This window comes from Argopecten irradians, chromosome 5, assembly GCF_041381155.1.
Source record: "Argopecten irradians isolate NY chromosome 5, Ai_NY, whole genome shotgun sequence".
Lineage (NCBI taxonomy): Eukaryota > Metazoa > Mollusca > Bivalvia > Pectinida > Pectinidae > Argopecten > Argopecten irradians.
In genome coordinates, this window is record NC_091138.1 from 19436961 (window position 1) to 19460396 (window position 23436).

Here is a 23436-nt window from a genome sequence, read left to right on the forward strand (position 1 = left end):
GCCACATCCACGTCCCCGAAAAAAAGACGTTTCTATGACGAATAGTCGGTTCGATATGCTGACATGATCACTGTGGAATCGTGGATGTGGCGCAGTGGTAGAAGGCGCAGGTTTGTTTAGCTATTGGGTGCCGTAGATCGAGGCCCGGATAGGGCACGATTCAATAAATCGTCTTGCTTTGTTTAATTGTGTTTCTTTGATATTTAATAATTATCAAATGCACTATGTGTTGTTGATACAAAGATTTAATTTGACAATTTCCACAGTGATCATGTCAGCATATCGAACCGACTATCACGTTTTAAATGACTTGAATACACGGATTTTATAATGGTTACATGTCATTATTTTCGGATTTTGGTGATTTTCAAATGAATTGGACATCGGCCGAGGAACATGTACAAACACATGTAGGCCCACACTGTACCGTGTGTGTTAGCATAAAATTGCATCGTTGTTTCAATCACTTCAATATATCCTACATATATCGATTTTAAGTATTGTAAAAGCTACAACTGTAGGATTCAGTTTCATGAATAGCTTTTTCGAAGCACCCAAACACATGAAACATTGTGTAGGGGATAGTCTCCGGCGATCACCGTAGATAGTCTAACAAACAGGACTTGTCAGTCCCGGGACTCCCCTGATCGATCTGTATTGTCGTGCGACATGTTTCGGTAAAACTTGTCCTACACAAAGACTGTTGTTTTTCTGACATATCTTATCCATTTGCGTACAACAAAAACACAAATATGATGTACCTGTTGTAGCGAACAACATGTAGTGTTGCTGACACAAGACATTGCGACGTCATCGGAATTTGCCAAACTGTACATTGTACAACATTGTATATTTATCATACGCACGAAAGCATATTGCTCAAAGAGATACGGTAGTAACATAAACAATGTAACTTTTCTACATTTGTGTTTACATACGTAGATGTGCTCAAACCTATTTTGATACATGTTCCTCGAACGTACGATCAGTAGAGTACTGAAAACACCAAAGGTTTCTGATGCGGACCATCATAACTTCACCCGCGCGACTCCAAATTGTAAATTATAAATGTCTCAATAGCCAATCATGTTGTAAACACTAAATGAAAGAACAACCAGTAACTTCAATATTAAGGCCGAATGTTTATTTTTGATAAAGAGTTATAAATTGATAAAGAGTTACATTATAATATTCTCTTGCACTCCTCCATTTTCTATAAATATCAGTACAGAACATACAACTTAATATGGTGACTGGGAAAGGACATGAAAAAAAGAAGCGTAATGCGAACGCAATCCTTTTGCGACATATTGCCACAAGCCCTTCACTTCTGGGTCGCGAGTTATAATCCCATGTGGAGAAGTTGCCAGGTACTAACAGCTGATCGGTGGGTTTTCGGTTCCTCCACCAACAAAACCTGACACGTCCATAAATGGTCCCATATGATAATAAGAAGTTAAATTTATACAACCAAAAATAATAAATGTTGCGTATGAACACAATAGCATTGCATGCAATTCCAATAGTATTGCGTAGAAACGCAAAATACTATTGCGCTTAAACGCAAAAATCATTGCGTGTTAACGCAATAATTGCTGTGTACGAAGGCAATCGCATTGCATGTGATCCCAATACTATTGCGTAGAAACGCAAAATACTATTGCGTTCGAACGCAAAAATCATTGCGTGTTAACGCAATAATAGCTGTGTACGAACGCAATAGTATTGCATGCAAGCGAAAACATGATTCTCTGCTAACGCAATAGTATATTGCGTTCACACGCAAAAGTATTACGTTCACTTGCAATATTTATTACACCCAAAACAGTTACGAAATAATGATTGCAAACGCAATACCTTTTTTTATTCATGTCCTTTCCTATCCACCGTCTGCAATAGGCTCCCTAAACTGTCATAGCGGTGATCACACCGCGAAATCAACAAATACAAACACGTGTAATAATGCCCCGCACGTAAACAAATAACTAGTAAAACACCAACTGACTCTCCAACGCGCTTAATGATTCCAATAGCACAGTTAATGTTTCCTATAATAAGTAGGAAAAAAAGTATTATTTACGGATCGTCAGCTATCAATCAAACACGTCCGTGTACTGCACGTGACTTAGAATTTTGCATTATGTTCGCTACGACATTGAAATAGGTACACGTGGGTCTGCGAGTGTAGTTCTAACTTGACAACGGTGACACCAAATTAAAACATTTCCTATGCAAATACAGCTCTGACAAATGAATTCATAATAGAATATTAGTAAATCGTTCTATTCAGAAACATAAAAACAACAATTACAGCCATAGAAACAACAATATCTGGATACACTTAATTAGCTTAAGTTGTATGGTCTATGATTTGTATTTTGGCATAGAAAAGTATTTAAATTGTTTTACATATTTATCTGTGCCTCTCTAAGTTTTAAAATTTCGATATTTACCGACTTTTGTTAAGTTCGTATTCGCAAAGTTATTAAAGAATTAAATTAAACGTTTACACGTTTAAAATAGCTCGGAAGTATCCGAACTGTTCCGATATATTTCGATCTGTACAGGTATTTCCGATATTGACCACGTGATACGGAGGTTCCGATCTATACGATATCGCCGATGTCGATCACATGATGCAACTCTGTTTTCCAATATTACCCGAAAGTTTGAATCATGGCGTTGACAGTGGCGGTTCTTTCAAAACGTGTGATACTTCATGCGACATTTACCGCTATGTCAAAAGTATATTGGTGCTTTCATGGATCTGAACCATCATATATAAGCATCCATATTCACACATTGTATGTTTTATGAGAGTTAACAACTTTAAATTGCCTTAATCGAATAAATCATTATACCAGGTATATCAGTTTGTTACCCGTTCACAACGCTGTGTAAATCCTCACTTAATATGGCGCTATTATACTTTTATCGAAGGAAAGACTAGAATGGTAAAGTTTCTGACAATGAACTATTACAAATGTAACTGTACACTTTCTCTCTGGTGGATTTATTCTTCACGTCGATACCAGCAAAGATGGCAGCGATACTTGACACAAGATGGCATGACACGCCAAGTCTACATATAAATAAAAAAACCTCACTACGATCTAGCGGAACCTTGGCCAATTCCTTGCTCTCACTATTAAAGTATATTTTGCCAAATACAAACCACACAGCAATCTACGATGCATAGACACATTTAAGTAACTAAGTTTTGTTCAACTACATGTAAAAATTGATATATAGGCATAAAAAAAATCTATTTTAAGCGGGGTGTTAAACCTGAAGGAAGTAACATTTGAAATTTCTCATCTATGAACTAATAGAATCGTTCATCCTCTTTGGTGTGAGACAGGATAATCTCAAACAAGTGTTATTCCGAGGGTTGTGATCTCCTGTCTCACCCCAAAGAGGGAAAATGATTCTTTTTTTCTATTACCCAATGGTTGATTTTAAACATATTTCTATTGTCGTAAATTATTGACAAAAGGGATTGGACACAAGTTTTGCCAACATAGTAACGTTCTCTTCCGAATACATAATATGAATATATACATAATGGACAGCAGTGAAGACAATACATATATATGATATGAATAAACATTTTCTATTATAAGATTGAAGGAGAAAAGGGAAAGATGGGGGAGTATGGGAGGGGAGAATAGTTATTTGTTATTTATCAACTTATAAATATTTGTTAACGTGACAATTGTGTACATAGTTATCTGACTGGCTGGGAAACACCGATCGGTTACTTCCTTAAAACGTTGTCCGTTATACACATTCCATAGAAAACATTGCACTGGAGATCCACTCGAAACCGTTCCTTTCCTTGAAAACCTTTCAACTACACCAGGCAGCAGATACAGCTGATTTATACTGTTGACATATGTATAACATGTAATTTATTAATAAACTAAGATACTGGGTAGATATAGGAAATGGGGTAGGATGCTTAAAATGTCAAAACCTGCCAGTACTATCAATATAAATTTGGACTGCCTTTGCGATATCAAGGTTAGCATCATTTTCTAAATCTGCATCTCCTTTTAGTAACGTATCTAATGTGATGTCACCGGGGTACCAATGAAGATCGTTTAATGATTAATCAATGTTAGCACGTACACAGTCTCGTGTAGCTTGTTTTTACACTAGGATAAGATAGAAAAATTGCGGATATTCCTGTCCGGGATTAAGAGAAAAAAAACTTACTTTCTAGTTCTTGGAAAAAATCTGGATATCTGTCTAGATTGCCTAAATGTAGTTATGTAGAACTGAGGAGTGTCGGGAGACTGTGTTAGCCAAAGGTTATAGGGTCAAGCTATCAAAAGACATTACAATACAGTGTACTTAGTTGTCTCATAATCTTTAAAGAAAAACATTGCCAAAGCCCCCATCCCATTTCGGCAGCCCCCTTGATTGTTGTAAACACCACTTCATCCTTTGACTTTGCTAAACTGACGATGACTCTGCTTTCATATTTCTTTTCTATTACGACGTTTGAATGTTCTTGTATTCTTTGGTCTCGGTTTCTCAAACAGAGTTGACGCTGTTGTTCAGCATCTTCAGCTTGCTCCTTGTATTTCTTAACCTCCTGCTTGTGGCTTGTACATGTGTAATAGGTTCATCGTCTTAGTTAGGCAGTGTTCGCCGTTATTATTGATGGTCACCTTAGTTCATTATACATTTTTATCCGTCTAACGCTATTCCATCTATGTTAAATAGTACAAATCCACACCCTATCATCCAGACGCTATTCCAGTAATGTCTTACACTGAAGAAACTTCGCCCAGTCTAAAGTTATTACATTAAAGTTAACCACTGCCAGATCCCCCATCCCAAGTCCGCAGCCCCCTTGATTGCTGTATACACCGCTTCAGCTTTTGTCTTTGCTAATCTGATGCCGAGGCTTCTTTCATATTTTATTTCTATAACGTTTGAATCTTAAACAGAGCTGACGCTGCTGTTTTGCATCATCAGCTTGTTCCATGTATTTCTTAGCCTTCTCTTCCATTCGTTTCAAATTTCTTTTCATCATTTTGATTTCTTCTTCATCTTTCAATGACTTGTCATGTAACCTTCTTGCCATCATTTCCTTCTCTTTGGTGATATTTTTAATTTTTTCTTCTGCGGATTTACTCTTTGCTTCCAAACGCTGTCGTTCATCTTGAAATTCTTTTTCTATTTGTTTTTTCATTTGGTCTTTTTCTTTTTGTTTTTCTATATCTTTTTGACGTCTTATTTCTTCTTCCCTTTCACGACAAACTCTTTCTGCCTTCTTATACATTTCGTTTGTATAGTAGTTACCGCCATGTTTTTCCACAAGACCATTGACGAGATCAAAGATTTCCTTTGCATCTCTGTTACGGGATTCCTTGTCTGAAGTGTTATCGATTGCTAAGCAACGATTGTTGCATTTTTCAATGACTTCCTTCAATGAGGGCGGGACTGTCTTCAGAAAAGTTTCGATTGACTGGTTATGTTTCTCCAGCTCATCTCTCCCCGTAAACACTACTATCATATGTTGAAACATGTCTTCCCCAAAAACTTCTGTAAAATGCTTGACAGTTTCGTTTTCCTCTGGAGTGAATCTTCCTATCTTAAGTACCAACAGAAAGGCATGAGGACCAGGTAAGGACAGACTGATACATTTGGCAACTTCCTTCAGGATTTCTTTATTGGGTATACTTGTATCGAACGCTCCTGGGGTATCTAATATCTTCTTTCCAAGCCACGAAGCTGTAGCATCTTGACATTTTTCTGTAACTGATGAAGCTGCAAAGGTTGATTCTAATACGTCTTTCCTTAAAATGGTGTTTCCTGTCTCACTCTTTCCAGATCCGGTCTTACCAAGAATCACGATTCTTAAAGTATGTTGTTCTTCTGTTCAGCATGTGCCTTTTTAAAATAAATTCATTGTTTGTATTTATGTTCGATGAAGTAAGTCAGTTAGATAATATCCCAAAAGTTATTGAAAGGATTGAAACTGATATTAACTTTTCGTTGAAGCAAGAACGAACATCCCTAAAGTGAAAACATCGAAAGAGGATTCCCTTATTGCGAGCAAAGAATAATTGAATGGAAAGAAATATTCCCTCGAGGAGAAGTAGTGAAAGTTATGCTTGTATTCGGTAATTCGGTACCATATATATGATTGCATGAAGTGTTATAAGAGCAAGCATTTTTAAATTATTCATCCATTCCCGTTGAATGTTTCCTCTAAAAGCTATTTTTTGTTCTTGTTTTTGTTTTTAATTACCATAATATGTAGGTATTTTCGAGCTTTTTATATAAATAGTCATATTAACTCTGTTATAATGCACAAGCGTACAACCCTTCCCATTGACACTTTTTTGGAAAAGTAATCAATAACAAGTATTAAGCAAACCTTAATTTTAGAACGTGTAGCAAGTTCCTGTGGACTATCTTCATCGTCGATCGGATGTCTTGTGTCTTGGAATTTGTCCAGTAGATGGTTGATACATCTATTTAAGTCATTTTTATTTGTGTGGTCAAGAACCGTATCGTATAGTACGTCATCACTAGCGTGTGGAAATATAAGTGACAGTTCCTGCTTCAAAGTGACCTGTTGAAGTGACAATTGCTCTTCAAGCTCTGCAAGCTCCATAATCCGTCCCTGGAATTTAGTTTATAAGCAATAAAGTACATAATTTGGCGTCGATAAGTCATCAAATGAAGCAAAGTATGTTATAAAATGTAATCGATATGCGGAATGTTTAATTATTTAACGAGCGATTACACACAGACAATTACCTATCTGTCCCGGGGTGCATTGCGGTCCCCACAATTTCACCTTTGTAAAAGGTCCAGTGAAATTTCAAGATTCTCGAAAAAAGTATTTCGGACGCATATTAAATTCTCAAATACATATTGTAAGCTTCCTTTCGTATCCTTTTTCTGTAAACAACTGTCAGTTTTGACATAACACAATTTGATCATTAATATAAAATTAATCAATAACGGATTCTTTTGCGGACACACTAGATTTACTTGTACATGTAAGTAAATAGTCACGATTTGCATACGACGTCCGTCGTTTCAAAAACAATCATTTTGACGTCACATGTAAATGGGGCGCAATGTATTAAACAATCGGCATGACGTAATATTATGTGACCCGAGGTCAAAAGACGGCCAGTTCGTGAGCCGTTGACAGAGGTGAATGTGGGGACCGCAATGAACCCTAGAAAAGATTGGACAATTACCGTAGCACGAGCAAAAAAAGTACGCTCGTAGATTATAAAGTAGTAATAATCTACACCCTAAATTCATTTGTGAAACTGCTGATGTCATCAAAAAACCTCTATCCATAATCGACAGGAAATCACTCGATGAATCAACATTACCAAAAGACTCGAACAAAGCAATAGCTACACCAATTTTCAAAAAGGAGCAAAAAAAGAAGCCAATAATTACAGGCCCATCAGCCTAACCTCAGTACCATAAAAAATTATGCAACGAATAAACAGAGATATTCTTCTTGAGCATATAGACAACCATAATCTTATACTCCACACCAGCATGGGTTTAGGCCAGGAAGATCTTGCATTACACAATTATTAGAAACACTTGAAGATTGGTATAGTGGACTAGACTCAGGAAGTAACATCGACGTGATATATTTAGACTTTAGTAAAGCGTTTGACAAGGTTTCACACAGATTTCTTATCCACAAATTGAGAAGCTACAGTATTGGAGGAAAAATTCTAAGTTGGATAACTGCATTCCTGGCCAACAACGTTCAATGTGTCACACCCGTCACCAGTGGCGTACCACAAGGGAGTGTGCTAAGACCGATCATATTCCTAATTTACGTTAACGATATGTCAGATATGCTGGACTGCACAATAAAGCTATTTGCAGACGACACTAAACTATCAGCAAAAATCACATCAGATGATGACCGTTCTAAGCTGCAAGAAAATATCAACAAAATGTGTGTCTGGACGTCGACATGGTTAATGAGCCTAAACACAGACAAATGTAAATTCTTGGAAATTGGAAACAATCTGGGAAATCACAATTACACCCTTACAACACAAGGCAACACTACTACTATCTCTCGAGTAACCATGGAAAAGGATCTTGGAGTCACTATTGACAACCAACTCAAATTCACAGCACAATGTAATGCAGCAGCCTTAAAAGCGAATAGGATGTTGGGAATAGTGTTCCGCACCTTCACCTATATGAGTTCGACCATGTTTATTACTCTATACAAAATTTTAATTCGTCCCCATTTGGAGTACGCAACTACAATCTGGTCACCAATGTTGACACGTGATAAAATTACACTGGAAAACGTACAAAGAAGTGCAACTAAAAGGATACCATCAATTCAAAACTTATCGTATTCAGAGCGTATCAAGAAACTCGGGCTACCAAGTTTAGAATATAGAAGAAACAGGGCAGATGTGATTCAAGTCTACAAGATTTTAAACAAAATAGACATTCTGGATTAAACAACTATGTTCAGAGAACTAACGGTTATAGCAACTAGAGGACACTCGAAAAAAACTCTTCAAAAAACGATTTAGGCTAAACTCAACCGGAAATTTCTTCAGTAATCGAGTAATTAAGACATGGAACTCGCTGTCAGAGGAAGTGGTTACATCACCAACGCTTAATTGCTTCAAATCCAGACTGAACAAATTGTGGGTCAACCACCCAACCAAATTTCGACCATCGTTCTACTAGTGAGTTAGTCAACTGAGCTGTGTATTGGTAGTATGAACTGTTAAACAACCACTAACATTTTAATTGGAGAGGTTATGTTTAACACCCAATACGGTCACCATGATGTACCGTATATGTACAAAATCAATATTACAGGAACTAACGAACGATTACCAAGTGTCAAATATAGACACCTTTTAACTCAACCGGAAGTTTTAAACAAATAGTACGCGCATGAATAGTACTATACCAGTTGAAGAAAGCATCAACGTACATCAAACAAGCCCAGAAGCTTATCAAAGATGTCATTTCAGCGATTGAGCGATTCAGTAAACTGCTGGTGATCAGTTAACACGCCTAACCTTTCAGTTGCAAAAACACATTACGCCTTGTACGAAAAAGTAAAACAATTATGTATCTTAAACTCTCTGATACGCATGGTATTCGGTCGAATCCAAACTTAACATTTGGACTCACTTGACCCCCCCACCCACACCCCCCGCTTCCACATTGATCACAAACGATCACAACAAACACCTATTTGATTTACATGTATATTATCATATCACTACAAGTATGTGTGTTTGTAAGTATGAAATGTTTTGTCCTTTGAGACCAATCTTATCCCATTGAATTCTTCGTTCAATGTACCTTCAGATATCATAAATCTCTACAGCAGTCTGATCGAACCAAAACAAACATTGTCGATGTAAATACTAGACTACCTTATAAACAGATATATTTCGCTATGTCATTGTTTTCTCAACACTTGGCCAATGGATATATATATATATATAGTATGATTAACAGGCTTATCAGAAATGTTAAAGAAAAGATATACAAGTATAGCCCTTGTATTTGATTAAACTATAATGATTGTTTCAAGTTTTGTTTCCCAAGAACTACAATTTCTAATCTGTTTTAATACATAAATGGTCATTTGTTAATAAATCATGCAAAGTCGGTTTTTTTCAGAGAATAAATATAAAATAAACCTTTCGAACGAATGATAAATGTAGACAAGAAGTTAAACCTAGTGACACGATTTTACATAAGCCCTATTTTTAAACATGACAGCGTTATATGTAATGTTTCATATACCATATTTACTTAGTTCGCTGATAACAGCGCACATGCATATTTATTTTATCACCAAACTACCTGTACGTATCACATCAGGTGCCCGTGGTATATACATATAATCATAGTCGTTTATTCGTATGATATGGAAGCACGTACAAGATGTTCACTTACAACTGATACTGTTATATATCTAATTAAGTACATGGATCAGTTTGCTTTACATTAATTGCCTTCATAAATAATGTATAAATTGGACAAGATATGCTATTAACCCGAATAGATTTGATTGTCTTACATAAATAAAAACGCTTTTTATATATATTTTAACAACCCCCCCCCCATATTTCCACATATATGGGAGATAAAAATAAACATGACAGGACAAAAAGATAACATCTGTATCACACAAAAACAAAAAGTGAGAAAAAATACATAACATAGCATGCCTAGCATGCTGAGTCAGTATGAAAAACCCAATAGTTTGATTTATTTTGGTTAACTGCTATATTTGATAAATTGGTTTTGCAAATCTTTTGAAAAAACAAACAAAGAGTTTTGTGTGGTTGTAAATAGCTGTATATGTATTATGAACAAAAAATAGTAATAATAATATTGGTAAGGGTGATATCCTTCGCTAAATATTTTACAAGTTATCTTCATAAATCATTTGTGTATATCTTCTTTATATTTGAACCATTTTTTTTAGATTTTAAACAAAAAATTTTGTTTGATATAAATTATTTTTTTTACAAAAAAGTAACACTTTTGGGGAAAAAGCGAAACATAGCTCTTTGTCATCTCACCTGTTATAAAAGGTGTGTTCATAATTTTACCCTGCATTAAAAATACACTCAGGACAGTTTTTGTCTATGTGTTCAAAATTCCGGGGAAACAGTTTTTGGGTGACTTGAACATAGCGAGTGCAGCTAGCGCCTGTTCTTATTTGTTAATAAGATTCCAGTGTCCGATTTAAGTAAAAATTAGTAAATCGTAATTCGTACCTTATTCAATCATTAAGCTTCCAATATCAAATTCAAAAACAAAAATCAAAGTTGTTTTAAGTGAAGTTGCGGCAACAAAGACCGCCCTATACGGCACCACAGTAGTACATTTACCCTATACTATATAGCATAAATCCCCCTTTTTATATAGCATATAAGGGTTATCTTTATAATTATACTTATGCTAAAAATTATCACAAAGAAATCGTGACTATCGATCATCACGGATACTAAATACATATATATTAACAACCATTAAAAACATAACAAGTTACGCAAACTCGGATCCTGCCACTGACATTTAGACATTATTTCTCGGAAGAACAGTAGATATATATTGCATAACGACGAACTTACCTCGACAACCTCCGTCTGATTAGGTTATTGTTACTGATGTCAATAAACAGGTAGGCTTATGTAAGAGGGTGGTGATTGGTTCATTGTGACCAAGTGACCTAGTCTGAAAATTCCTGGAAGTTGTGCAATCGACCGATTGCCAGGTGCAGTATGATACCACATGCACGTCAATACAGATATGAACAGATAGAAGAACATAAATACAGATACATAGATATACATGTATACTCAAAGTTCAGTATGACTATAACAGGTCTACTGCGAGGCGATATTTTGGTTATCATATCATATCATTTATAAACATACGAGATTGAAACCTTCGTCATTTTTACAAACAGCAGAGTGACCCCTGTGTTTTTTATTTACAGTGTAACCTCACTGCATTATCAGTAATTCAGATGATGAAAACTCTTTTTTTTAAATTAAAAAAAAAGAAAAGATTAATGTATTTCTTAAAGATTTACAGACATCGCAGAGGGATCTTAGCGCCCACCATAGAATGCCATCTGATTGACGAACCAGTCCAAAAATGCAGTACGCACAACTAGGGACAAAAGGGTTCCTGTGTAATTTCAGACGAATCACGTCAGTACTTTTTGCAATCTGATTAAAATCATATCTTGATCTCCACGGAATGTATAACTATCAAAATCTGAGATGGTTGTCTGTCGCCCATCTTGTCCACCGATCAGTCCCAAAATCCTACTGAAATTTTGGAGAGCCCAATCCCGATCATCAACGGTTTCCACGTCGGAAGTAAATGTTTGAAACCAAACTGCTTTGACATACGCCAATGGATTCAGACAAAATGAAAACAAGTTACTTTAGCGTGTATATAGTTTTAGTTCTATATTCCATATCAGTGTTTATATCACAGTTTGATCTGCCACAGATGAAGCGAGTGATCATAAAAGGAACATGTTGCAACAGATTTGTTAGAGTCTTTGCTCCCTCGCCGTTCGCAATCTGTATTCCCTGAAGGAAGCAGGTCCTTGTTAACTTCTCCGGAGGTCTGTTGGCAGACGGAGGGCGGGTCCGTATAACACCAGTCAGCTCCATAGGCCAACGAGGTATGCTTATCATAATGACAAACAATCGGAAGAGGTTCCTCTGAAAAAACAGGAAGTACAAAGTCTACATGTCCTTGCTTGAAAACATGACGACGGTAGACTGGGCCCTAGAACGTCTCATAAACGATTCTTTCAATTTGATACTTCACTTTTTTTCAATCAAGTACATGACCAAATCACGCCATTAAAAAATAATGATAAGCATAATTGGAAACGTTTCATGATCCTTGAACAAGATTTCCTTCAGTTTTCCTATTTTCTCAGTTAAGGAATAATGCTCAAAATAATTTCAAAAAAAATGGCCCTAATGAGAAATAATAAGGCTTTACGTAAACATAACTGTTATTGCAGTGGCAACAGTAAAATTGCATCTTCAAAAATCAATTAGGATAGTTGGTATCCACACGTTTTGGTATCTACATTAGCACGATTTACACCACACAGGGCAAGCCACTGAATTAATTACAGTTATACCCTCTGTACATAAGATACATTAGAAAGTTTGTCATACCAGTCATTTTCAATTTCTAATTTCTACCATGACTATCATTTCTATAATCTCACGTACCTGTGAGGTTGCTGGCGTCTACAATATGAAAGCCGTTGTACATGGTAGCCGTGAGGATATGATGTCCAAACTCGGGCTCCCACTTCACCCTCCATATTCCCCCTCCCAGGGGCGTGGTTACTAATGGACTCCTCATCTTTCGGGTATCCCAAACCATCAAGTCTTCGTCATAGCTGTAACAGAGGAATGGGACAATGGCATAAACAAACAGACAACTCTTTCTCACTGCGTGCCAGACAACTCTCTCTCACTGTGTGCCAGACAAACTCTCTCTCACTGTGTGCCAGACAAACTCTCTCTCACTGCGTGCCAGACAACTCTCTCTCACTGCGTGCCAGACAACTCTCTCTCACTGTGTGCCAGACAACTCTCTCTCCCTGTGTGCCAGACAAACTCTCTCTCCCTGTGTGCCAGACAACTCTCTCTCACTGTGTGCCAGACAACTCTCTCTCCCTGTGTGCCAGACAACTCTCTCTCACTGTGTGCCAGACAACTCTCTCTCACTGTGTGCCAGACAACTCTCTCTCACTCTGTACCAGACAACTCTTTCTCACTGTGTGCCAGACAACTCTCTCTCACTGTGTGCCAGACAACTCTCTCTCACTGTGTGCACTCACCATTTGAATAACATGCTTGACTATGTAAACCAGGTTACTCGATCGATGACAAATTTACATCAAATTCATTTGCCTGGGCGAAAATTAGTTTTAAGGGTAAATATGAAGCCTTTACCAAATAGAAAAATGTATATGAGTAGGGAAATATACTTCAATCATATATATTTACATATCGAACGAAATATATCTCATCAGATACTAATATAAGGCTTAGTAACTCAACAAGAGAAATAATAGTATCCCTTTAGTTAATCGGGAGGTGGGGTGTCCTGTAAATGGGAAAATTGTTTTTACTTCTCCCAGCATATAAATATTAATAACTGTTACAGTACACAGTACTATTGTGACATAAACTAGTTTTGCTTTATAAAAGCCTATTGTATTACCTTCCAGTACAGAGTAGATGTTCCCTGTGTGGCGAGCTCTGTATACTTGTGACACCCATGGAATGTCTGTAGGGATACGAAACTATTTATTATAGATTTACTGACAAGCGATTAATTTCAATGCTAAACAATGCGAAAAAAATACACAAAAATGTTTTACAAATAAAATGTATTAAGATTATTGTATATGACATTTGAATTTTAACTGTTTAGTATAAAGCTAGAATCCAGGTTACCTTTTGTTTACAAAACTTGGCTGCTTTGGATCAATCCTCATATCCCAGCCCTTCAACTTACAGTCATCGCCACCTGGAGGACCAAAAGTCAACATACATAGATAATAAAGCAGTAAAACATGTAGTAGGAGAACACTACTGAATACAACTCAAATAAAGAAACTAAATAGAAAGTAAATGGCAGGATGTGTTGGTACATCCTTTTGAATGTTCTTTGTTCCTCTCTATCCGGATTTATCTGATCATTTTCCTTGATTTGTTCCCTATGTGTGTTTTACACGTCCCATTTCATTGAGTAATATGTTAAAACGCAAATACATCGACACCTGTGCTGTTAATGACGTCAAGGATCAAGGCAACGCCAACCTTCGGTTTTGGTAAAATTATCTCGACATTAAACATCATTAACTTCAGAAAAGATCTGCCAAAATGACCTTTGACGTAAAAGTATGCGCGTGACTTTATTTTCAGAAGAGAGATATGGTTCTGAAACACATTGATGATTGCCAACTTGCTCTTGATGATGAGTCATATGACCTTGACGTTTAGCTATTTGACTTTGATATTAACCGTGCGACCTTGACGTTTACCTGTATATATGAGGTTTGTGTCCCAGTAGTTGTAGGCAGTAATCCAAGCCTCAAAGTCGTGACCTTTCCAGCTGGTAAGAGGTCGAAGGTCACTCCCGTCTACAACATGTGTGTGGATATCGCCTGTGGAAGTCGAACTACATATGTGTGTTGAAGACCTGAAGAAAAAAAGAAAACATTTGAATTTCAAAAACATCAAGTTTATCGTCATGAGCCATTGAACAATTTGAATAAAATTGCAAAGTCTTCACTGGCTACAATGCAAGTACATATCGTTGTCCTCTAATTGTTCAGAAAGATACTAACCCATTTACACGATTTGACCAGTCAAGCGAGAGTCCGAGACAATCATCTCCAAGGTCAAAGGTCGCGACCTCAGACATCTGAACTGTTTGGCTGGAAGTGCCATCTTTGTTTGTAATCATTGTGTAGATCCGTAACTGGCCGATGGAGTTGACGAGTGCCACAAAGGATCCCTGAGGGAAGGGCTTAGGGCACCATTTGATGTCCAGAATCCCCGGCATGTCCAGTGTGGTCTCAGTGGTCAGTTGCTGGCCACTGGTTAGTCTATGCACATACAATCTGCCATGTCTGGTCTGTCGTCGCTGTAATGCAGTGCTATCGTCAGACGTCTGAAATAATTACGAAAGAAAATATGGATTGAAAACTTGGGAATATTTTAATTGTTATATTCAGTATCAAACATCAAACTATTTAAAACATCATATATCACGATAAAAAGAATCTTATGTCAATTAGCATGGCGCTTGATTCTACGTATTTTTCTGAGAACCGCGGACAATATAAGCAATGCTTCTTGGGATAAATAAAGGAAGTACTATTTTCACCTTTATTCAAGGATGAAATGTCTCTACCTCCAAATGAAATCGGAGCAACTTACCTTAGATTCTGATTCAGAAGTGTCCAGTTGATATGTTCCACACAATAGAATGTCATGATGGCTGTCGTGGGGACACCATTCTGTAGAATCTGCACTGAACTCTGTATCTAGCGTCTGATTGGTTAAAAACGTTGTCATGGTAATCCTGGTATGCTTTCAACGTTGTTTGTGTGATTCATCTACCTGTATTAGAAAAAAATAATCGTTATCCATCTCTTCTGTTTCGATGTAACTGTCCTGTAATGAGTGTGATATATTTAAACCTATGGTGTTCAAGTGTCATCAGCACAGAAATGAAAAAGTTTTGGTCCTTCCAATTAACCAATTCCTTTTCAACTACCGCCACGACTGATGCCCACATGCTCCTTTACTAGTTTGGAAATAGGAAGAAATAGCTAGAAACCAGGCGAATAGGATGTTGTTTTTTAATACTCTATACTCGTTTCTCTCTACAGCCTCAATTGCCACTTTGTAAGTGCGGACTCTCGCATTGTCATGTTGTAGCAAACCCTCCTCAGAGTTTATTTCGGCGTTTTCCAGCTCTCAGCTGGTCTAGTAAACGTACATTCCAGTTACTGTACTTCTCTTAAGTAAAATAATAACACATTTTGGTTTCCAACATACTGTGGCAATTACCTTGCCAACACATTGTGTCATGTACTTTTTTGTCATCTGGAACCCAAGTCTTACTGACGATATTGAGTCATAACAATGAAAAAAACCGTTTGTAGTATAGATGTAACAAAATATACTGATGCTCGATGACGAGAAGATGGTTGCCATTTGCTTATTGCTAATGGATTTGGGAACCAAACGGACAGTTAGCTCGAATTGTCTATACCTATACCTAATCAATATCGTATTAAAGAATGACTCGACACGCCTGGAATTTAGTACCCATGTGTAAACAATGCATACAAATCGTGGCAGTCTGCACCAATCTGAAATGGGAGCGGCTACTTGTTAACCTGCCTTCTTATCTTGAAATTCTATTACCGCAAAATGTATGAGAATTGTTTTATATGTGATATTCCATTCCGTCCTCACTCAGCATCAACTGGGTTCCCAGACTCAAAAGAGGGTGTATATATCTGAAAATTAGTTACAATATACATGTACATTGTTATATGCAATATTGTAGCTCAAAAGACTTCTAGACAGATAATGATGTCGTCTAAGGTATAGTAGGCCCGGTAGCCGAAGTTGTTCAGGATTCTTTAGTTGGTAAGGTTAGGGACTCTGGTGTTTTAGTGTTATGCTAGACGAGTCGACAGATGTGTCAGTTCATCAGAACATGGTTGTGTATGTTAGGGTCTTGGAGAAGGTGTTAGGTACGTTAAAGCCTTCAACTTACTTCTTAGGTATTAAGCAGTTGGCTTCGGCAACAGTAGATAGTATTAGGTCAGAGTTGTTAGAGTTGTTAGCTGACAAGGGTTTAGATGTTAGAAACATGGCAGGAGTTGCTACTGATGGTGTTTCTGTGATGGTAGGGTGTAAGAAGGGAGTTGCTACTGATGGTGTTTCTGTGATGGTAGGATGTAAGAAGGGAGTTGCTACTGATGGTGTTTCTGTGATGGTAGGATGTAAGAAGGGAGTTGCTACTGATGGTGTTTCTGTGATGGTAGGATGTAAGAAGGGAGTTGCTACTGATGGTGTTTCTGTGATGGTAGGATGTAAGAAGGGAGTTGCTACTGATGGTGTTTCTGTGATGGTAGGATGTAAGAAGGGAGTTGCTACTGATGGTGTTTCTGTGATGGTAGGATGTAAGAAGGGAGTTGCTACTGATGGTGTTTCTGTGATGGTAGGATGTAAGAAGGGAGTGTTGCTACTGATGGTGTTTCTGTGATGGTAGGATGTAGGAAGGGAGTTGCTACTGATGGTGTTTCTGTGATGGTAGGATGTAAGAAGGGAGTTGCTACTGATGGTGTTTCTGTGATGGTAGGATGTAAGAAGGGAGTTGCTACTGATGGTGTTTCTGTGATGGTAGGATGTAAGAAGGGAGTTGCTACTGATGGTGTTTCTGTGATGGTAGGATGTAGGAAGGGAGTTGCTACTGATGGTGTTTCTGTGATGGTAGTATGTAGGAAGGGAGTTGTTACTCAGTTGAAGGAGGTTTGTCCAGGGTTGATAGGCATTCACTGTATTGCACATAGGTTAGATTTAGCTAGTGGTTCTGCAGCTGATAGCATTAGGTATCGTGTCAAGTTTCAGGAGGTTCTGAACAGCATGTTCAAGTATTTTGAGTTTTCTCCCAAGAACATGGCTAGGTTAGAGGCTGTTCAGGCAGTGTTAGAGGATATGAGGTGTACAAGGCTAAAGCAGGTTTTCCACACTAGGTGGTTAAGTTTTCAAGGTAGTGTACAGTCAGTTGTTGATAATTTCTCAGTACTAGTTAGTGTCTTTCTTGAGGACAAGCCGGCTAAGGCTCTGTCTATGCACAAGCCTATCACTACTTTCAAGTTCCTGTATGTGGCTCACTTTCTGGCTGATGTGTTGAGTCATCTTTCCATTGTGTGCAAGTCTTATCAGCAGTCAGCGATAGATTTCACTGTAGTCAACCCACTCCTCCATTCTACAGTTCAGGTCATTGATGACATCAGGGATAAGAAGTGTGGGGAGAATTTGGTCAGGTTTTTACAGGTAGTGCTCCTGAGCCAATTGTAGATGATACAGGGTTGTTTACATTTGAGTTCAAATGTCATACTATTAGGGATGGTAGTGCTCAGAGGGCAGAGGCAGTTAGTGCTTGTGAGGCGTTTGTAGACAAGGTAGTTGTAAATCGGAAGGATAGGTTCATGGAGAAGGAGGATGCAGCTACTCTGTCCAGTGTTAGCAAGTTGTTCACTCCAGGTTTGTGTTTGTCAGGTGTGTCTGTGGATGTAGTAGAGGATGTATCAGGTTATGTCAGTAGGTGTGGGTTAGGGTCAGATCTAGAGTGTAGGCAGCAGGTCTCAGGTTTCAGGGCTTTTGCTAAGGTTCAGGTAGAGTCAAATAGTGAGTGTTTTGGTACTCGGAGGGATGTAGCTAATTTAGCAATTAGGTGTAGGGATAAATTTCCTTTGTTGGCTGCGGCTGCTGAGCGGCTCCTTGTTGTACCTGTCTCTACTGTGGATTGTGCAGACAGAACCTCATCAAGACCAATCTACGAAACAGCCTTGGCCCAAAGTCTCTGGAGAACTTGATGAGAATCTCAATCCACAGTGGAGACATAGACCTGGATGCTGCTTTTCACAAGTGGGCCTCTGCCAAGCAGAGGAGGATCCTGATGCCCCACCATTGACTAATGGAGTTCAGAGTGACTGTGTTTTGAGGATTATCTGTGAACATTGTGACTGTTAGCCTGTGATTAATGTGGTTTATTTGTTCAGAGACACTTCAGTTCAGTGATTGGATATATTTGTAAGTAAATGACAGTATTTATATATATTGTGTGACCATGAACAATTCAGAGAGACATTTTAGTGCATATTACAGTATGTAGTACCTGTTTAGTACTTGTTGATTTGCATGATATGATTTGATATTGTTTATGTTAAATAAATTATTTATTGAACTGATCTTTGGTATTGTGTTTCATTGCAGACATTATAAGTACATGTACCTAGTTACTGTATCACAGATGGTCTGAGAGACAGTTTCTATTCAAGTGACATAAGATTTTAACACGTTTGAAGTCGTCTCATGGTATGCGGCAAAAGTTGGCGAATCTGATTTTTGGCATGAAAATTGTGACGTCACAATTACAACGACATCTGTCAAAATAAGTAAATGGTAAGTTATGCACTGAACAACACCAACTGCATTTGGTAAGCTGTGCCCTAATGACGGCCTGCCTTTAAGGTCTAAACAACCAGCTGCATCAGATGAACCTAGAATATACCATTCAGTACCTGGCTCAGGAGTTACATCTCTTATATATTCTTCGATGCATTTGGTAATGTCACGGTGGCCATGGTGTTGCAACTTGAAAATATACAGACAAATTAATGAATAATGATAGAAAATCAAATCCAAATTATTTTCTTTATTATTCATTCTTTATCATTCATTCGTATAGTTTGTAGCATACAAATTGTTTTACTAGTTTTAATTATTTAATCAATATAAAGTACTGTGCAACTTAAATTCATTCATCTATAGTTACTTCTTTGTTGTTAAATAATTTAGAACAATACCATTGATACACCAGTGCAACCAGGTAGTGTAAATTGTGATAAATGTATTTTTTTACAATTTTAAAAATTAATTAGATTTTCATGAACAATGTAAATCAAAAGTTTATAGTAAAGCTAGTCAATAACCATTGTATAAGGACAACAACTAAAAAGATTCAATGTAAGTCTATTATAACAATTCAGTAAAAATTGTCAACAACTACCACTTTACAATTTCAAAGAATAATTTCATTGCTAAATTTATAATCAATATATAAGTATACTTCATTTTGTGTAACATAAAATTAAAAGCTAACACGTACAGCTCAAATTTGAGTAGGAAAAAAATATAATGCACAGCATTTAAAACTACTAGAAATTAACAATGAGATTTTCTGTCATAAAGTTACTTTTTAAATTGGAGACAAATATAATTCAACACGACAATGGTCGATGGATACATTATATAGATCAAATTCAAATGAAACCAGTGCATATCTAACTTAATACAGTATTACTTTGGAATGAGGCGTGCCAAAAAATGTGCTGGTCAGATTTCCATTTATGGCCATGGTCAAACTATATGTAGGTACAAGTACCATACCATTCTGATGTCAATACAACAAAAGAAACGTTTTGTTAAAATTTGTGTTGTCCATGTATCTTTGTTTAGGCAGCCATCCAAGAGAATCCATGACAATCGGCCAGGATCCATCATATAGCTGTGGTCATTTGTGTTGGTCAATTTTTCTGAGAATTTGTGTTCTTTATCTAGAGCAGTAACTATAAATGCATACATGTTATTTACTCTAACATGATTTCACACAGGTTGTGTCCAGCAGATGATAATGTCAAATGGCAAACTGACAACAGTTTATAACAAACAATATTTCAGATTTTTCGCGAACTCCGTAAATCCAGGTGTTGTAATGATTAATGATCTTATCACATGTATCATTATGGATCACTATGACTGTTTATAATGTGTATATCCTTCCCTCTTATACACAAGTTTACATTGATTCACGTTTTACAATTCAAGAATATGAATTATCATATTAATGAAGTATGATGATGTTATGATCATGAGTAAATGGCATAAAAACTGAAAGGCCAATAAATAATGTTCTAATATCCTGCTGTAATCATGTCCTGGCACTTCTTTCACACTCCATTAAACACTCGCGTACAAGTATTCTGGCATGTACAATTCCTCGCTTGAGTCGCTCCGATGATGTTTTGCTACCAGCATATGTTGGTCGAATGTCTCGACCCATTTCCTCAATAACCGACAATAGTTGGGTATATTTTGACTGATTAGCCAGTGACAGCTGCTGTAGATGTAGCTGATGCTGCTGAGCGATCATCTGCTGTTGTGACAGCCGGATCTGTTGGGCTGGACCTGGTGGGGGCGTGGCTCTCACTTGTTGTTCACCGTCAGATCGAGGTGTGCCTGGGTTACTGATGATGGGGGTAACAGGCGAGTTTGGATTCGAAGCCACAATGTCTTTTTTCTAAAACAGAAATAAATATCTTATATAGCTCTACATAACTACACAGTTTCTCTATATGTTCTTTATCTGTGGATCACAATGAATTTTGTATCACAATGAATTTTGTGTTAATTGTTTTCACAAAAGTTACACGATTTTGTGTGTATGCATGTACATATTTATGTACATTTTATTATCTACATCTATGCGTACCTGCTGTTAATAATTACACAAATAGTTTTTTGTGTTTATATTTGTGACATAAAACATTAACTCAATTAACACAACAAATTGTACAAATTTTTTGTTTCCCTATTGTCAGGGTAATAACTTTGTCTATAACTGCTCAAATCGCTCTGAAAATAGTTTGTTTACTTATTAGGTGAATTATCTTGCCTCAAAATAATTTAATCACCTTCGCAGTGGTTATGTAGTTCATTTGTTTAACGGTGCGTGACTTTGGCTCGGGTATAGTACAGCGCCCTTAAAGGGTTTATTAACATCAACATTATAATCTATATTCAGATATATACATTTTGTAACTTTAATAAATCAGGTTTCTAATATTTATCTTCTTTGAGTCTTTGTATATATCTATATTTAATAACACAGATTTAATGAATATGAAGAAATCTTTCATACACCTGGATGTAATTATGTAATGAAAGCTATCTTTAATTACCTTTCAATCAATGAATATATGTATAAATTTCTCCAGAGACATATATCTCTGATTTCTCTGATCTTCTACAATGACTTCAATGAAAAATAAAATCCGCAAAATACCGCTGTTATTATTATTATTCCCAGATATATAAGTCCAAACATTGTTAGATAACTGGCAAACATTTTTTTAAAAGTTACTTAGAAATTAAATTTAAAATGTATATAATATTTTAATAATAAATTACACAATAATCACATCAATACCTAGACTGTGTATTGCCACAAGAAAATCTTAGACATAAGATATTTGATTTATATATATATGATAGATAATTATATATAACTACTCATGCTGAAACATATTCCGATTCATAAATGAATGGTAGCTTATGTTAGACAATTCGTCCCATTAAAATAATGCAACAATTGAATGGACGATTTGTCTTTCAATTCAAAACATTACAGTACCTCCGGCACATGTTTGAATGGGCACCGAAGTGTCCAAACTATATTGTTTGCATTATTTTTCAAACATCTCATAATATTTGCTATTTGTTAATTTAATCCACACTCCGGAAATCAAATCATAAATATGAAAACATAAACAAATACCACGATATCTTTGTCCATTCTTCTTTTTTGGCGAGTTTTGTCTTTTCCGGAAGTGAAACGAAAATATTTCTAACAAATATATTTCGGAAAGGACCTTATGTGATATTTAATTTTACGTTTTCTTTACATATATTTGAACGATTAAAATTGATTTTAAAATTTATCTTTAATTCAAATTGGATTCGTAATATTACTTTTGAACACCAAACTATTTTAATAAAATGTGTATTTTGATTGCTTTCCGTTTGAATATTATACTTGTAAATTGTATTTCCACAAAAGATGGCGACCAAAAGCGGAGGCATCGACCGTGTTCTTGCAAAATGCAGAGCATGTGTCGAAGGAGGAAACTTTTACGAAGCTCACCAGATGTATAGAACACTTTATTTTAGGTAAACATTTTTTGAAAATGTCGCTTACATTATGATACCCAGGATTGATTACAATTTCGTTTTATTTGAGGTCAACGGATAGCCTTTGGCTTTGGCTGTTTTGGTGACGTCTGCTAACTTTTTTCTGGCATGTTCTATATCCGAGACGTGGCTTCAGATTAAGCGACATAGCCTTAAAGTTGGCGATAACTTTAAAATAATGCATAATTGAATGGACGATTTGTCTTTCAATTCAAAACACATTACAGTACCTCCGGCACATGTTTGAATGGGCACCGAAGTGTCCAAACTATATTGTTTGCATTATTTTTCAAACATCTCATATATTTGCTATTTGTTAATTTAATCCACACTCCGAAAATCATATCATAAATATGAAAACATAAACAAATACCACGATATCTTTGTCCATTCTTCTTGTTTGGCGAGTTTTGCCTTTTCCGGAAGTGAAACGAAAATATTTCTAACAAATATATTTCGGAAAGGACCTTATGTGATATTTAATTTTACGTTTTCTTTACATATATTTGAACGATTAAAATTGATTTTAAAATTTATCTTTAATTCAAATTGGATTCGAAATGTTACTTTTGAACAACAAACTATT

At 36.5% G+C, this 23436-nt stretch overlaps 3 protein-coding genes and 1 pseudogene across 4 annotated transcripts; 1 reads left to right on the forward strand and 3 right to left on the reverse strand.

Moving 5' to 3' along the window:
- Positions 1-1129: 1129 nt before the first annotated feature.
- On the reverse strand, positions 1130-11318 carry LOC138324305 (GTPase IMAP family member 7-like). The gene is made up of 4 exons (XM_069269382.1): positions 11145-11318; positions 6334-6643; positions 5009-5889; positions 1130-4597 (listed from the first exon to the last, which is right to left on the reverse strand). The coding sequence occupies exons 2-4, from the start codon at positions 6632-6634 to the stop codon at positions 4331-4333; spliced, it is 1449 nt and encodes a 482-aa protein (XP_069125483.1). The 5' UTR covers positions 6635-6643; positions 11145-11318; the 3' UTR covers positions 1130-4330.
- Positions 11319-11466: 148 nt separating this feature from the next.
- Positions 11467-23271, reverse strand: LOC138323134 (diphthine methyltransferase-like). 2 transcript variants are annotated; one of them, XM_069267520.1, is made up of 8 exons: positions 23224-23271; positions 15513-15695; positions 14918-15243; positions 14612-14769; positions 14022-14094; positions 13786-13851; positions 12783-12955; positions 11467-12254 (listed from the first exon to the last, which is right to left on the reverse strand). In XM_069267520.1, the coding sequence occupies exons 2-8, from the start codon at positions 15648-15650 to the stop codon at positions 12016-12018; spliced, it is 1173 nt and encodes a 390-aa protein (XP_069123621.1). In that variant the 5' UTR covers positions 15651-15695; positions 23224-23271; the 3' UTR covers positions 11467-12015. The 2 variants fall into 2 exon arrangements, with proteins under 2 accessions (XP_069123621.1, XP_069123620.1); XM_069267519.1 differs by lacking the exon at positions 23224-23271 and adding an exon at positions 22438-22501.
- On the forward strand, positions 17358-18694 carry LOC138324306 (uncharacterized; annotated as a pseudogene).
- Positions 20812-22960, reverse strand: LOC138324307 (cyclin-dependent kinase 2-associated protein 2-like). Its single transcript, XM_069269384.1, has 3 exons — positions 22948-22960; positions 21575-21642; positions 20812-21180 (listed from the first exon to the last, which is right to left on the reverse strand). The coding sequence occupies exons 1-3, from the start codon at positions 22958-22960 to the stop codon at positions 20812-20814; spliced, it is 450 nt and encodes a 149-aa protein (XP_069125485.1).
- Positions 23272-23436: the final 165 nt, after the last annotated feature.